The sequence below is a fragment of the Staurois parvus genome, unplaced genomic scaffold, assembly GCF_062004578.1.
Source record: "Staurois parvus isolate SC_StPar_1 unplaced genomic scaffold, SC_StPar_1.0 ptg000635l, whole genome shotgun sequence".
NCBI classification, from domain to species: domain Eukaryota; kingdom Metazoa; phylum Chordata; class Amphibia; order Anura; family Ranidae; genus Staurois; species Staurois parvus.
In genome coordinates, this window is record NW_028318431.1 from 1,797,885 (window position 1) to 1,815,145 (window position 17,261).

The 17,261-nt window shown below is 40.7% G+C and overlaps 1 protein-coding gene across 1 annotated transcript in view; it reads right to left on the reverse strand.

Moving 5' to 3' along the window:
- LOC149449176 (uromodulin-like) overlaps positions 1-17,261 on the reverse strand; it is a 43,685-nt gene that overhangs the window by 24,164 nt on the left and 2,260 nt on the right. The window contains exons 3-5 of the mRNA XM_089693609.1: positions 10,462-10,512; positions 9,665-9,861; positions 3,930-4,084 (exon numbers count right to left, since the gene is read on the reverse strand). Of these exons, the coding sequence (XP_089549735.1) occupies positions 3,930-4,084; positions 9,665-9,861; positions 10,462-10,512 (403 nt within the window). The remainder of the gene's footprint in view (positions 1-3,929; positions 4,085-9,664; positions 9,862-10,461; positions 10,513-17,261) is intronic.

Below are 17,261 nucleotides of genomic sequence, written 5' to 3' on the forward strand. Positions count from 1 at the left end.
AACAATTCTGTGTCCCTGAGTAACAATTCTGTGTCCCTGAGTAACAATTCTGTGTCCCTCAGTAACAATTCTGTGTCCCTGAGTAACAATTCTGTGTCCCTGAGTAACAATTCTGTGTCCCTGAGTAACAATTCTGTGTCCCTCAGTAACAATTCTGTGTCTGTCCCTGAGTAACAATTCTGTGTCCCTCAGTAACAATTCTGTGTCTGTCCCTGAGTAACAATTCTGTGTCCCTGAGTAACAATTCTGTGTCCCTCAGTAACAATTCTGTGTCCCTCAGTAACAATTCTGTGTCCCTCAGTAACAATTCTGTGTCTGTCCCTGAGTAACAATTCTGTGTCCCTGAGTAACAATTCTGTGTCCCCGAGTAACAATTCTGTGTCCCTGAGTAACAATTCTGTGTCCCTCAGTAACAATTCTGTGTCCCTCAGTAACAATTCTGTGTCCCTCAGTAACAATTCTGTGTCTGTCCCTGAGTAACAATTCTGTGTCCCTGAGTAACAATTCTGTGTCCCTCAGTAACAATTCTGTGTCCCTCAGTAACAATTCTGTGTCTGTCCCTGAGTAACAATTCTGTGTCCCTGAGTAACAATTCTGTGTCCCTCAGTAACAATTCCGTGTCTCTCAGTAACAATTCTGTGTCTGTCCCTGAGTAACAATTCTGTGTCCCTCAGTAACAATTCTGTGTCCCTCAGTAACAATTCTGTGTCTGTCCCTGAGTAACAATTCTGTGTCCCTGAGTAATAATTCTGTGTCCCCGAGTAACAATTCTGTGTCCCTCAGTAACAATTCTGTGTCTGTCCTTGAGTAACAATTCTGTGTCCCTGAGTAACAATTCTGTGTCCCTCAGTAACAATTACGTGTCCCTCAGTAACAATTCTGTGTCTGTCCCTGAGTAACAATTCTGTGTCCCTGAGTAACAATTCTGTGTCCCTGAGTAACAATTCTGTGTCCCTCAGTAACAATTCTGTGTCCCTCAGTAACAATTCTGTGTCCCTCAGTAACAATTCTGTGTCTGTCCCTGAGTAACAATTCTGTGTCCCTGAGTAACAATTCTTTGTCCCCGAGTAACAATTCTGTGTCCCTGAGTAACAATTCTGTGTCCCTCAGTAACAATTCTGTGTCCCTCAGTAACAATTCTGTGTCCCTCAGTAACAATTCTGTGTCTGTCCCTGAGTAACAATTCTGTGTCCCTGAGTAATAATTCTGTGTCCCTCAGTAACAATTCTGTGTCCCTCAGTAACAATTCTGTGTCTGTCCCTGAGTAACAATTCTGTGTCCCTGAGTAACAATTCTGTGTCCCTCAGTAACAATTCCGTGTCCCTCAGTAACAATTCTGTGTCTGTCCCTGAGTAACAATTCTGTGTCCCTGAGTAACAATTCTGTGTCCCTCAGTAACAATTCTGTGTCCCTCAGTAACAATTCTGTGTCTGTCCCTGAGTAACAATTCTGTGTCCCTCAGTAACAATTCTGTGTCCCTCAGTAACAATTCTGTGTCTGTCCCTGAGTAACAATTCTGTGTCCCTGAGTAAAAATTCTGTGTCCCCGAGTAACAATTCTGTGTCCCTCAGTAACAATTCTGTGTCTGTCCCTGAGTAACAATTCTGTGTCCCTGAGTAACAATTCTGTGTCCCTCAGTAACAATTCCGTGTCCCTCAGTAACAATTCTGTGTCTGTCCCTGAGTAACAATTTTGTGTCCCTGAGTAACAATTCTGTGTCCCTGAGTAACAATTCTGTGTCCCTCAGTAACAATTCTGTGTCCCTCAGTAACAATTCTGTGTCCCTCAGTAACAATTCTGTGTCTGTCCCTGAGTAACAATTCTGTGTCCCTCAGTAACAATTCTGTGTCCCTCAGTAACAATTCTGTGTCCCTCAGTAACAATTCTGTGTCTGTCCCACAGTAACAATTCTGTGTCCCTCAGTAACAATTCTGTGTCCCTCAGTAACAATTCTGTGTCTGTCCCTGAGTAACAATTCTGTGTCCCTGAGTAACAATTCTGTGTCCCTCAGTAACAATTCTGTGGCTGTCCCTGAGTAACAATTCTGTGTCCCTGAGTAACAATTCTGTGTCCCTCAGTAACAATTCTGTGTCCCTCAGTAACAATTCTGTGTCCCTCAGTAACAATTCTGTGTCTGTCCCTGAGTAACAATTCTGTGTCCCTCAGTAACAATTCTGTGTCCCTCAGTAACAATTCTGTGTCTGTCCCTGAGTAACAATTCTGTGTCCCTGAGTAACAATTCTGTGTCCCTGAGTAACAATTCTGTGTCCCTCAGTAACAATTCTGTGTCCCTGAGTAACAATTCTGTGTCTGTCCCTGAGTAACAATTCTGTGTCCCTCAGTAACAATTCTGTGTCCCTCAGTAACAATTCTGTGTCTGTCCCTGTGTAACAATTCTGTGTCCCTAAGTAACAATTCTGTGTCCCTCAGTAACAATTCTGTGTCCCTCAGTAACAATTCTGTGTCCCTGAGTAACAATTCTGTGTCCCTCAGTAACAATTCTGTCCCTCAGTAACAATTCTGTGTCTGTCCCTGAGTAACAATTCTGTGTCCCTCAGTAACAATTCTGTGGCCCTCAGTAACAATTCTGTGTCCCTCAGTAACAATTCTGTGTCTGTCCCTGAGTAACAATTCTGTGTCCCTGAGTAACAATTCTGTGTCCCTCAGTAACAATTATGTGTCCCTCAGTAACAATTCTGTGTCTGTCCCTGAGTAACAATTCTGTGTCTGTCCCTGAGTAACAATTCTGTGTCTGTCCCTCAGTAACAATTCTGTGTCCCTCAGTAACAATTCTGTGTCCCTCAGTAACAATTCTGTGTCTGTCCCACAGTAGCAATTCTGTGTCTGTCCCTGAGTAACAATTCTGTGTCTGTCCCTGAGTAACAATTCTGTGTCTGTCCCTGAGTAACAATTCTGTGTCCCTCAGTAACAATTCTGTGTCCCTCAGTAACAATTCTGTGTCTGTCCCTGAGTAACAATTCTGTGTCTGTCCCTGAGTAACAATTCTGTGTCTGTCCCTGAGTAACAATTCTGTGTCCCTCAGTAACAATTCTGTGTGCCTCAGTAACAATTCTGTGTCCCTCATTAACAATTCTGTGTCCCTCAGTAACAATTCTGTGTCTGTCCCTGAGTAACAATTCTGTGTCTGTCCCTGAGTAACAATTCTGTGTCCCTAAGTAACGGTTCTGTGTCCCTAAGTAACGGTTCTGTGTCCCTAAGTAACGATTGTGTGTCCCTAAGTAACGGTTCTGTGTCCCTAAGTAACGGTTCTGTGTCCCTAAGTAACGGTTCTGTGTCCCTAAGTAACGATTGTGTGTCCCTAAGTAACGGTTCTGTGTCCCTAAGTAACGATTTTGTGTCCCTAATACAGAGAGATCTGTCTCTCTTGAATGACCAGAGGCAAATGGAGAATTGTAAGATGGCCGCAATTTATAGCTCCACCATTACACAGTGCTGGCTGGCTGGCTGCTGATTGGCTAATGCGATCACATGTCATGAATGAATGCATTATGGGTCAGCGCGCCTTGTCTGCGCGCCTTCCCAGAGATCCCTGCTCCGTCGCCGCCATTTTTGGAAAAATTTCGATTCGCGCATCCGAAGTCTGCTAATTTTCGGATTCGGCGCGAATCGAAATTTTCCTAATATTCGAAACGAATTCCACTTTGCCGAGTTCGATTCGCTCATCTCTAATCTGGACCACCAAATATAACAATATGTTAAATGCACACATAATCTTATGGGAAGATTGCTGTTGAAATGAATGATCTGGTAACAGGGTCGATTTAAGGTAAAAACTGCAGTAAAATTCAGAATATGTTGCTAGCTTCTTACAAATCACAAAAAATGGGGGAAAAAAAGTAAGCCAATAAAGTAAAGATGTATAATGACTTCACATAGTCACATGCTGAAAAGGTTGTAAAAAAATATACCTCACTTCAGGAAACAAAACCTCATCAAGAGATGTATTCACATTTAATGGGTACGAGCAACTGACGTTTATTATATAATTCTCTCTGTAGATAATTGCAGCAGGATCTGGTGGCAAGTAAACGTAATTTGTATATGTCGCATGTGTGTCATTCACCTTGAAGTAAAAAATAATTCAATATAAATAAACCAGAAATGTTTTGTTATTGGTGTTTCATGATTAGAATGTGTTATAACATTTTGACAGTCATTAAAAAGACCATTTATAGTAGGGTAGTGTGTGTCATTCTGTCATACTATCTGGTTAAAATCAACTATTAGAAGAAGAAGAATTTGAGTTGGGGAGCAAAGAAAGACAAACTGATACATGCTGCTCAATCACCTAACTGATAAATATAGCAAATGAGAAAAATAGATAGTTACTTTCTTGCATTTGAGAAGGGAGTGGCTGGAAGGTAAACTTTTATTTTTGTACCTTTTTTACCTTGGCAACTTGTTTTTAAAACAGTAGTTTTGGTCTAGGGCTATTATCTTTTAGTGCTAAGAGCTCTGGGTCCTGAAGGTAAATGTGGTGTTCCCTCTACTATTTAGTTTTAAGGATGAAGTTTAGCTGTAAAAAAAAATCCCTACAACTTTAGTCACATATCATGCCTGTAATGGGGTATGTCCCAAACTACGCAGGCAGTTGGATCCTGGAGAAATCTTCACTGCAGGGATGCCTGTCTTTCTCCTGTCTCTGAAAGTTGGGCACTGCACTGGCTAACAGCTTTGGGTCTTCAGGCAGAACAGTAGTACAGATGGTATAACACGGACACCACCCCTTCTCATTTGCTGTAAATTATACTTGTACAGGGGCAGACTGACCATTTGGAAACTCGAGCACTGCCTGAGGGCCCGGGGTCAGTAGGGGGCCCCATGAGATGCCCCTGGTACCTTTTTCATAGGCTTTTTTGAGTTTGGGCAAGGACACAGGAGCCCCATGATCCCCTATTGCCCGGGGGCCCCATGAATTGTCAGTCCACCCCTGTACTTGTGTCTACCTTTCCTCTGAAGCATAATCCGTGTTTGGATCCAAATGTGATGCTTCCTCACTGCCTGTTTTAACCTCATTTATGTTGACAAATGCACAGCAACTGCATGCATTACACGCAGATGAGGGGCATTTGCAACACTTCCCCGTTTACCACCTGCCAATTAATACGTGTTGGTTAGATTTTGCTGTGGACATGAAATTAAGCATTGGAACAGTGGCATATAAATACCCTCGTTATCTGCCTATTGCAGCATGGGGGGCGGTTGGTGGGCATCAAAACACAGCTGCTCCCCAAAACACACATCTAAATAAGGCCTTATTGAAAAACTTCTTTCATTGAATAAACTGCCTGTAAAACAATAGGTGAATGGGGGATAGTCTGATCAGTCCCAGGATTCTCTCCCCCATTCAAAGTTTGTGTTCCAAGCAGTGGAATCAATGGAAGATCTTTTCTTAGTAGAGAGGAAGGAAAGAGGGGAAATGTCCTAGTTGAGCCATCTGCTGTTCTGCCGGCCAGAAGACCCAAAGCTGTTATCCATTGCAGGTCTGAAATTTCAGACAACAAGAAGACTGGCATCCCCACCATGAAGATATCTCTATGATCCATAACTTCCCATATGGAAGAAAAATATATTTGAAATATCTTCCCAAATATATTGCCATATATTTAAAATGCTAAAATTTTGGCCATATTCAATATATTTCATAATATATATATATACAGTGGGGATCGAACGTTTGGGCACCCCAGCTAAAAATTTGTATTAATGTGCATAAAGAAGCCAAGGAAAGATGGAAAAATCTCCAAAAGGCATCAAATTACAGATTAGACATTCTTATAATATGTCAACAAAAGTTAGATTTTATTTCCATCATTTACACTTTCAAAATAACAGAAAACAAAAAAATGCCGTCTGCAAAAGTTTGGGCACCCTGCAGAATTTATAGCATGCACTGCCCCCTTTGCAAAGCTGAGACCTGCCAGTGTCATGGATTGTTCTCAATCATCGTCTGGGAAGACCAGGTTATGTCAATCTCAAAGGTTTTAAATGCCCAGACTCATCTGACCTTGCCCCAACAATCAGCACCATGGGTTCTTCTAAGCAGTTGTCTAGAAAACTGAAACTGAAAATAGTTGACGCTCACAAAGCTGGAGAAGGCAAAATTTGGATGGTAACTTGATGCCATCTGTTAAAAAGCAGAAGTTAAAGAGAGGATGCCTTCTACAAATGGATAATGATCCTAAACACACCTCGAAATCCACGGGGGATTACATCAAGAGGCGTAAACTGAAGGTTTAGCCATGGCCTTCACAATTTCCTGACCTCAACATAATTGAAAATCTATGGATAGACCTTAAAAGAGCAGTGCGTGACAGACAGCCCAGAAATCTCAAAGAACTGGAAGACTTTTGTAAGGAAGAATGGGCAAAGATACCTCAAACAAGAATTGAAAGACTTGGCTGGCTACAAAAAGCGTTTACAAGCCGTGATACTTGCCAAAGGGGGCAGTACAAGATATTAACCCTGCAGGGTACCCAAACTTTTGCAGACGGCAAAAGTGTAAATGATGGAAATAAAATCTAACTTTTGTTGACATATTATAAGAATGTCTAATCTGTAATTTTGATGCCTTTTGGAGATTTTTCCATCTTTCCTTGGCTTCTTTATTCACATTAATACTCATTTTTAGCTGGGGTGCCCAAACTTTCGATCCCCACTATATATATATATATATATATATATAAAATGAAATATATTGAATATGGCCAAAATTGTAGCATTTCAAATATATTTTCCTTCCATGTGGGTTGGGACATACTTCATTATGGGTAAGTGATGTAAAAGCTGTAGGGTTTTTTTTTTTTTGCTTAGCTGAACTTCAACTTTAAGTATTATGAAATAGCTTAGGGTTAGTACTATTGTTAAAAGAAAAAGGGTAAAGTTTAAATGTTAGGGTAAAGATTAGGGTTCGTAGTATTTTCCTGATAAAGATTAGGGTTCGTAGTATTTTCCTGATAAATAAGGTTTGCAGGTCTTCTCTCCCTCTCTTCCTGGTCTCACAGGCTTCACTGAGAACAGCTCCTGCTGCTGTCAGTCAAATTGAGGGGGCGAGGGACACAGAGCGCTACTTGGAATCGAGCCCTTACGTCTGCCCCAATAGCAAGGCTTGCTATGGGGGCACACACAGAAAAAGAGGAGCCAAGATCGCCAATGGGGGATTGTAGAAGAGGAGGATTGGGATGGCTCTGTGCAATAATATTGTTATAAACCTGTTTATTATTTTAATAAATCACTTTTTTATGCATGGGCATTTCCTATACATTTATGTTATAGTACTTTTGCCATGCTTTTACAGTGTGTGCCTGTGCATTTACCTTGTTTTTAAAATGCTTTTACCATGCTTCTTGCCATACATTTACATTTCTTTATTCCTCCATACAAGTAAAGGTAAATGCAAAGGACAAAATGACCTTAAATTGTCCATGACTGAACTTATAAACCACTGGTACATTAACCTTAAGGCCTCATGCATGCAGGACATTTGCCCCTCTCTCATATATGTCTTTCCTCCTGGCAGCAGCATTTTGGCAGAAAAAATGCTTGATGCTTGTAAACACGTCTAGATGCATTTAAGCACGTCAAGTGCTTTGGGTGCTTTGAATTAATTAATTTCATTGCATGGACTAACAATTTATTCTGGCCATTGAAATTCATTAATACTCAATCACAACACATGCTTAGATGCGTTTACACGTGTCGTTGGGTTTTGTTTATGGAATAGCCCCTTAGGTTCCACGGTGAGTATAACAAGCATGCTTTACTGCATATACAGACTGATTTTACTGTTGTGGGTTTAGTAACACAGCAGTTAAATGCTCCCCTATATAGAAAACCCAACCCCATTTGATTACAGCAATGTATAACTTAAAATAGAGTGGCAATAAGCTGTTAAGGGTCCTTTAAAGAAGCTATAGACTATCTATGCTATGCCTATAAGAAATCCCTTGACATACTGTATACAGGGCTGCTGCGAGACTATTTTGTCCCCTAGGCAAGACCAGCTACTTGCACTACGAAAACTTAAAACTTCACCTGTAGTTCTACTTCATCCCTCCTAGCACACACCCTTCTTACCCTCAAATTTACCCTAGCACAAATCCTCTCCACCATACCCCCCCCTCCTAGCATAAATCCCCCCAATCCTGGCTTCTTGCACAAATCTGCCTAAATCCCTCCTCCTAGCACAATCCCCTCCAAATTACCCTTCCAACCACAAAGTCTTCCTCCCCACCCTTCCAATCACAAAGGTTTCCTCCCCACCCAACACCCCCCCAGCACAAATCCCCCCTCCTAGCACAACCCTCCCAATCCCACCTCCTAAAACAATTACCCCTGCAATCCCCCCTCCTTACACAAATCCCCCCCAATCCCCTCTCCTAGCACAAATTCCCCCCCAATCCCCTCTCCTGGCACATATTTCCCCTCAAAACTACCTTCCTAGCACAACCTCCCATCCCCCCTCCTAGCACAAATCCCCCCGCCTAACAGAAATCCCCCCAATCTCCCCTTCTAAAAGAAATCCCCCCAATACCCTCTCTTAGCACAAATTCCCCCCCAATCCCCTCTCCTAGCACAAATCCCCCCCCCCCCAATCCTCCCTCCCAGCACCAATCATTTTCCTTCAATTCCCCCACCTAGGACAAATTCTCTCAGATCCCTCCTGTTGCAAAAGCCCCTTCAAATTACCCTTCCCAGCTTAAAAGCTTCCCAATTTACCCAAATCCCCCCTCCTTTTAGCACAAATCCCCCCAACTCCTCTCCCACTCAAACTTCCTTCCTTCTCCTAGCACAACCCCCCCCCCCCCCCCATCATCCCCATTCCCCCATTCCCCACTCAGCACAAACAGCCCTCATCCCTCCTCCTGCACAAACCTCTCATCTCAGCACAAATAATTTTTACCCCTACCCCCTCCTTCCATTGTGCACAGTTCCCCCAGCCTGTAAACTCAGCTCCCCCAAATTTACAAGCAGGAAGCTAGGTAGAGGTGCAGGTAGTGCTGTGCTCTCACTGCTGTCAATGGAGTGATCCTCTATACAACAGATGACACAAGTCTCTTGGATCTGGCTGTACACAGTTTGATTACCCTGCCCCCTGTCTTCTCCTATGTTCGCTCATCTCTCAGCAGCAGGCAGCCAGGGAATTAATCAAACACTGAACATGCCAGAGTAAGAGCGATTCTGTGTCATCTGGTTTATGGAGGATCGTTCTTCTGACAGGAGAGGAGAGCACAGCCCACACCTCCTGGCTGTCTCCTGTCATTTCTCCTTTGCAGGCTTCAGTGCTCTCCGTTGCTCTCCTCTTGTCCCATCCATAAGTGCAGGGATGGGTGAAGGCACAGCATCCATGGAAAAGCCAGCCTGGGGGGGGTACAATGACCCCCCAGCACCCCCTTAGATCATGGCATAGAGTAGGGAAACCATCAGCCGTGACTGCACCCAAGGCGGCTGCCTTGTGGTTCCGCCTGCCCCAACTGTAAGCCTCTTACCTTGCCTGATTGTAGGAAAAAACCTGTTTGCATTTGTCTGCAGCCATGTTTTCCCAAATGACAGATATATACATGTCCATTTTTGCCTAGCCAATATATAAAGGAGTATAAATTTTCACTGTAACTTGTACTGCAATTCAATCCATAACACTTACAATTAGCTCAGTTCCACAAATGTCTTTTCCCAGTGCCCACTTTATAAATACAGATTCATCATTACGGGTAAATCCAGTACATCTTCTATCCCGTAGATGGATGTGTGAAATATCCACACCCATATTTTCAAGCATGGCTACTTGTAGGATCAGTTCAATCTCATTATAGGAGCATACTAATTCAGGACACAAGCCACCTTTAAGGAAAAAAAATAATTAGAAAGTGTTTAGTTTGCAAATCAGACATTTCTTCAGCTTAGCACTAGCATTGCTGTTGCGCACTGATGCACTGTGACTAAAGCAAAGCAACTACATTGTAGTACACTACAATGCATTATAGCATACATTAAAAAACAGGATCATGTGCAATTTTAAGCATGTTAGGGTGTGATAAGCTGCCTGGCTCTGGCAAGGAGAAACCAAATAGTTTATATGGGCCAGGAGAGATTTTATAATATCTTGAAAAATTCTTGCCTTTCTAAACAAAGAATATTCAAAACTATTTGAGTCAACATTCCAGAAGACAAAAGTTAATATGGCAGAATCCAGAGTAAGTATAGGTGCAACGAGATGTGATGTTCATTTGTATCCTACCACTGCTATAATGCTGCTTTGGAATTTAATTTTCCACCATCAGGCCATTGAAAGGTGCCTTCTGACTAGTGCTATGGATGACCACATCTTACACACTGCTCTTTGAACTGCATAAGCCAGTTTTTGTACAAAAACTTTATATTTACATATATGCATACCAAAATAAATAATACACAATCATACTTTTAATAAAGAATACATACTCTTTAGTTTACAAACTGACACTGCACCAGCTCTGTTACTGATAGAATATCCTGCAAAAAAAGGGAAAATATTATATTGGGGAAACATTTACATCTAATTTATTGCAGACCCTCCATGTGTTAATTGAAAGATCCATAAATTGGTAGAATGTTTTACATGACAGAGCTAAACATCATTACCTACAGCCTATAAATATGGATAATACCATATGATTGCTAAAATAGATAAATATCTACATTTACCAAATATATTGACATGTAGCACTTATCATAAAAATTAGGGTGTACTAGCCTGTGCCCTGGGTCTTCTACTGAGTGATCTGTTGCCATACTTGCTAGTATGATAAACAATTTATTTTTGCCCAACTTTGGTTGTGAATTTTTTTGTTTTTATAGTATATCCATTCCCCCAAAAGACACTGCAATTTTCTTCACTGTTCTTTAGTTGTTGGATAGATCATTTAGTGAATTATATAATCTGTCATTTTACCATAATTTACATTGTACTGGGTTAATGTGTTTACCCATACTTTGTCACTTAATAAATTAACAATGCCTCTTGAGTGACATTGAGGTTATACTTTCTATGAACAAAATGAATATGTATATCCTATGAGTAATAGGTTATCTAGCGAGCGCTACCTAGCAAAAAATATATTTAATTTAATAATATATCAAGAGAGTGGCTAGAACACCAAAAAAAGGTAACCAATACACCTTCCAGGAAAATATGTAGAAAATATAGGTGCAGCGCTATAAATAGTATGAACATATAATATACCATATGTAGAACATTAATCAACATGCAATAGCGTAGTGATTATATTAATAATTCAAAGCAAGTGATATAACGTCCAAATGAGAAGACGTGTGATATGGAGATCTTGTAGAGTCCCTGTTTAAGGTGGGAATATGTGATCCAGAGGTGGTAGATAATGAATAGAATGCGCACTCACCAGAAGTGCGTATTAAATAGGTAAAAAATGACAGATACTGACTTTGTACATCAATAAACGTTCATCAAACAATATCACACTATGTGATGTCCCTTATTGGGCTCTCTCTGTGAGCGCCATGCTCTGCAGTGCCTGCGCCTAAAAGGTGACTCCGTGATGCTGTGAATGAATAACGAAAGATGAACCCCAGGATCCTGTTTTGTCGGTGACCAGATGTTGATAGTGAATGCAGCCTGTTCTGAATACAGAAGAGCCTTCACGTGCTTGATGAGACAGGAGATTTTCCTAATGCATATTTAATATGCACTTCTGGTGAGTGCGCATTCTATTCATTATCTACCACCTCTGGATCACATATTCCAACCTTAAACAGGGACTCTACAAGATCTCCATATCACACGTCTTCTCATTTGGACGTTATATCACTTGCTTTGAATTATTAATATAATCACTACGCTATTGCATGTTGATTAATGTTCTACATATGGTATATTATATGTTCATACTATTTATAGCGCTGCACCTATATTTTCTACATGTATATCCTATGCACCACTGAAAGCTAGAAGAGAAGTGAGCACAATAACTTTAAATTAATATTCTTCCATTAACCAGGTGGGTCAGCTCTAAGATAGCTTCCATTAATGTTTTTACTATGAAAGTCTTGAAGCAGAACTCTAGGAAAATATAAAGCACACACATAAATGCAGCTCTATAATTGAAAAGTCACTTCACATGTCCGGGGATTTGAAATCCCTGCAGCTTTCTCTCCTCTCCTTGCAGTGCTGACAGTACGGACTATAGGGACTCTAATTGATTAGACAGAGTTCGAATGAATGCAGAGACATAAAAAAAACTTACTTAGCAAGGTCTTCAAAATAACTTTGATGAGGCGCTGTGGGCATATATATATATATAGCACAACAGTACAGCAAACAGACAACAGAAAGAAGTTTAGGCAAATAAGTACTTGCCAAATAGATGCCTGGGGTTAAGCAGTTTCAAGTCTGATAAGCTAAAAAGGGATTTCTGGTCGCGCACTCAGTTTCGTTGTTACAGCGAGATTCTCCTTTGCTCTCTGTCTGCTAGATGTTAAAACACAGAATGTCCTCACTTTTCTGCCTACACACAAAACATGACAGCCTCTTTTTCTACCCAAAATCAACGGGGTGTCTCTTAAAACAGAACCCGATTGCCTTATTTGGTAAAAGGATTGTATAAAGGCAGTGACTAGCAAGGTACGCTGAACGCATTACTGAGGGAGGGGGGAAATCGGAGGAGGGAGACTGATTTGGAATTTAAGAGAAATACCAAAATGCAGAAGTTTGGAGCAAAATGGAGAACTTCGCCTCTCCCTGTGTGCATGATTGTTACAGTAATGTCTGTTTTTTTGGCCATATTTTTATTGTCAGGGTACACATGACCACAAACACATAGTTCAGCAATGCGTCCCATCATTCCTTTTGGTCTTTTGCTCTGCTTTCTTTAGGAATGGTAACTGGAAGGGATGTAAAATGGGGCACAATGTTTGAGCCGATGGTGCCACCCAATGTCCTGCACCTTAGTGATGAAGACAGTGTAATCTCCTCTCCTCTTCTCCTCAATGGCCTCAGGTGATCACTCCTCAGCAATCTCCCAGGCAAAACAGTGTCACATTGTTTCACAGCTGATAAACATGTGGGAGAGGAACGACACTGGCCTATAGATCCTGGAGGATCTTCAGGGATTCTAGAGGCAACAACCAGAAGTATTGTACAGACTTGCTCCACAGTTAGCAAGCACTTTTACAAGACCACTGTAACCTTCAAGCTAGCAATCCAGCCTACCAGGAATTACAAGGAATTCAGTATGGGTCAATATGTTCTTAAGGATCATGTACTTGTTTGATCTTTCTGGGTTGACTTAATCCTTTATGTAAATTGACCTCATCCTTTCACAGGAAAGTTGGTCCACAGAACTCCAGTACTATGTTTAGAGTTTGACTTAGCTGTGCTTTACTGATTACATATTTTGTACTATTTGCATTGCTATTTGTAAATGTTTTAAGTAGAGTGCGGGTTGCTACTGATCAATGTTTGTAATTGTTAGAAGTGTGGGGTTCACTGCCGACACACAAATGTTCCATATTTGAAAGGGGCTTTCCTTTTATTGCACAGTTTCTGCCTCCAGGGACATGTCGTCCTTTGTAGCCCTTTCCCTATATAAGCTAGGATACTGTTCTAAGTCCATGTTCAGAGAAAGCAGTCATTAAGATTGTGTAGAGTGACAGCACTTTCCCTGAGGCTGGGGGTACCTTAGTCACAACAAAACAATATAGGCAGCTTTGGTAGACCATGGTTTAAGAGCAATGGACCAGAGTGGTTTCAATAAAAAAAAATCCAAACTATAGTATAATATTACAGAAAAAAGGAATACATACTGTATTAGCTCCATACCCAGTGTTTAAGCACTTTTACAAGACCATATTTTCGACATGAGAGACACCAGTCAGTTTTACACAAGGGCTTAATCAAAACATAAACAGTAGAGTGTCTTTATTTAGATGGAGAAAGCTAATAAAATATTGTTGTGACTCCATGCATAATTCACAAGGTCACATTTTGAATAGGACACACAACAGCCATCTTTTAATAACTAAATAAAAAAAATATTAGAGTGTATTAATTTCACTGAAAAAAAAAATCTGTGCCAATATGTGCGCAGTATGTAATCACTTGTACTAAGCCCCATTTTGAACAGGACCCCACCGGTCATGTTTTCATTTAAAAAAAAACATTAGAGTGGAATTATTATTTTTGACAAAAGTCCAGAAATATTGTTGCACCTACATGTGCAGCATTTACCGGTAATCACTTGTACTAGGTCGCATTTTAAACAGGACCCCCACCAGCCATTTTAAAATATAGATATCAACTTTAGAGTCTGATATATTCACAGGAAAAGCACCCAAAATGTTGTTGTGACCAAGTATTCAAAATGAAATAATCTGTACTAGCCTAATTTTAAAAGCCATTTTAAAATGAAAAAACAAATCACCGTGGAACTCAAATTACCATTAGTGTGTAATTTGTTTGCAGAAAAATACAGGCAAATAATGTAGTACCTACTTGTGCAGTATTTAATCACTTGCACTGGGCGAAATTTTGAACAAGACCCACAACAGCCTTTACAGATCTAGAAGTCAACACACATTGCACTATATGTACATAACTTTTACCGATTGCATTTTCAAAAGGTAGAGATTAGGCAGGTTTTAGTGTGAAATAAAAATTAAAGCACAATGTGCAAGATACAGCCAGACACTATATACAGTGGATGTAAAAAGTCTACATACCTCTGTTAAAATGTCAGATTTCTGTGATGTAAAAAATGAGACAAAGATAAATCATTTCAGAATTTTTTCCACCTTTAATATAACCTATAAACTGTACAAGTCAGTTGAACAACAAACTAAAATAATATGGTTGCATAAGTGTGCACCCCCTTAAACTAATACTTTGTTGTACTTTTTGGGTATGAATCTATCAGCATGGCACATCTTGACTTGGCAATATTTGCCCACTCTTCCTTTCAAAAACACTCCAAATCTGTCAGATTGCGTGGGCATCACCTGTGGACAGCCCTCTTCAGATCACTCCGCAGATTTTCGTTCAAATTCAGGTCTGGGCTCTGGCTGGGCCATTACAAAACTTTAATCTTCTTCTGGTGAAGCCATTCTTTTGTTGATTTGGATGTATGCTTTGGGTCCTTGTCATGCTGAAAGATAAAGTTCCTCTTCATGTTCAGCTTTCTAGCAGAAGCTTGAAGGTTTTGTGCCAATATTGACTGGTTTTTGGAACTGTTCATAATTCCCTCTATCTTGACCAAGGTCCCAGTTCCAGCTGAAGAAAAACAGCCCCTGCCACCACCATGCTTCACTGTGGGTATGGTGTTCTTTTGGTGATGTGCAGTGTTGTTTTTGTGCCAAACATAGCTTTTGGAATTATGGCCAAAAAGTTCAACCTTGGTTTCATCAGACCATACCACATTTTCCCACATGTTTTTGGGAGACTTCAGATGTGTTTTTTCAAAATTTCGCCAGGCTTGGGTGTTTTTCTTCTAAAGAAATGGCTTCCGTTTTGCCACTCTACCCTATAGCCCAGACCTATGAAGAATACGGGAGACTGTTGTCACATGTACCACACAGCCAGTGCTTTCCAGATATTCCTGCAGCTCCTTTAATGTTGCTGTAGGCCTCTTGGCAGCCTCTCAGACCAGTTTTCTTCTCACCTTTTCATACATTTTGGAGGGACATCCAGTTTTTGGTAATGTCACTGTTGCGCCATATTTTCTCCACTTGATGATGACTGTCTTCACTGTGTTCCATGGTATATCTAATGCCTTGGAAATTCTTTTGTACCCTTCTCCTAACTGATATCTTTTAACAATGAGATCCTTCTGATGCAGGGGCGGATTGACAACTCATGGGGCCCCCGGGCAATAGGGGATCATGGGGCCCCTGTGTCCTTACCCACACTCAAAGCACACCCAAAAAAGCCTCTAAAAAAGTTACCAGGGGCATTTCATTGGGCCCCCTACTGACCTCGGGCCCTCGGGCAGCTCCAGAGTACTCGAATGGTCAGTCTGCCCCTGCTCTGATACTTTGAAAGCTCTCTGCGAACCATGGCTTTTGCTGTAGGATGCAACTAAGAAAATGTCAGGAAAGACCTACTAGAACAGCTGAGCTTTATTTGGGGTTAATCAGCGGCACTTTAAATGATAGCAGGTATATACTGACTCCTATTTAACTAACATGATTTTGAGTGTGATTGGTTAATTCTGAACACAGCTACATCCCCAGTTATAAGAGGGTGTGCACACTTGTGCAACCACATTATTTTAATTTTTTTATGTTTACTTCCTCCCCCTAAAAGATTTAAGTTTGTTTTTCAATTGAGTTGTACAGTTTATAGGTTACATTAAAGGTGGAAAGATTTCTGAAATGATTTATCTTTGTCTCATTTCTTTACATCCCAGAAACCTGACATTTTAACAAGGGTGTGTAGACTTTTTATATCCACTGTAGTTCGAAGGTCCCGAACTTTACTTTGAATGTCTGCATTCGGGTTTTTGCGTTTGTCAAATACAGGCATATACCTGCATACAGCCATGTACAGCTAGTTATGTCTATTGTGTGGCTACTTGCTCCCAAGTAAAATGCAAGAAGCAAACTGACAATGCTAAAATGGACTTGATTCCATGCCCTGGCACGGTAAATTAGAAATAGGAAAGCAAGAGGACTGGCAGGATCACCAGGTATTTCACACAAAGGAAGCAATGCAATCCAATTCAAAGCAAAAGAGAACAGGATAGTTGTTAGTAAAATAACATGGTACAGCATACACATATCAGGAATATGAAATGTTAGCGTAACATACACTTTAAACAGATTTAGTCCCAGGACAAAGCCTTGGTGCACAGTGCTCCCAACTCTACAACATTCAGAAACTATGCCATTAATAACTACCCTCTGGACATGCTCCTGCAACCAGTTTTCTATCCAGGAGCCTACGAAATCATCAGTGTCAAAAGACCTTAACGGTTCTTCATAAATACATGTTGGTTACTAATAACAGTACTAGTTTCATCTGCAAATTATTGCATATGGTCTCATTCTTTCCAAGTATTTATATACTATTGATGTTAGGCTGACTGGTCTGTAATTTCAAGGTTCTCTCAGTATCTCGGCCCTTTTTTTAATATTGGTACCACGTTTCCTTTTCACCAATCTGACCTTAATAACTAGGAATAATGGCCTGGCTATAACATGGCTAAGTTCTTTGAGAACTCTCTGGTGTAAGCCAT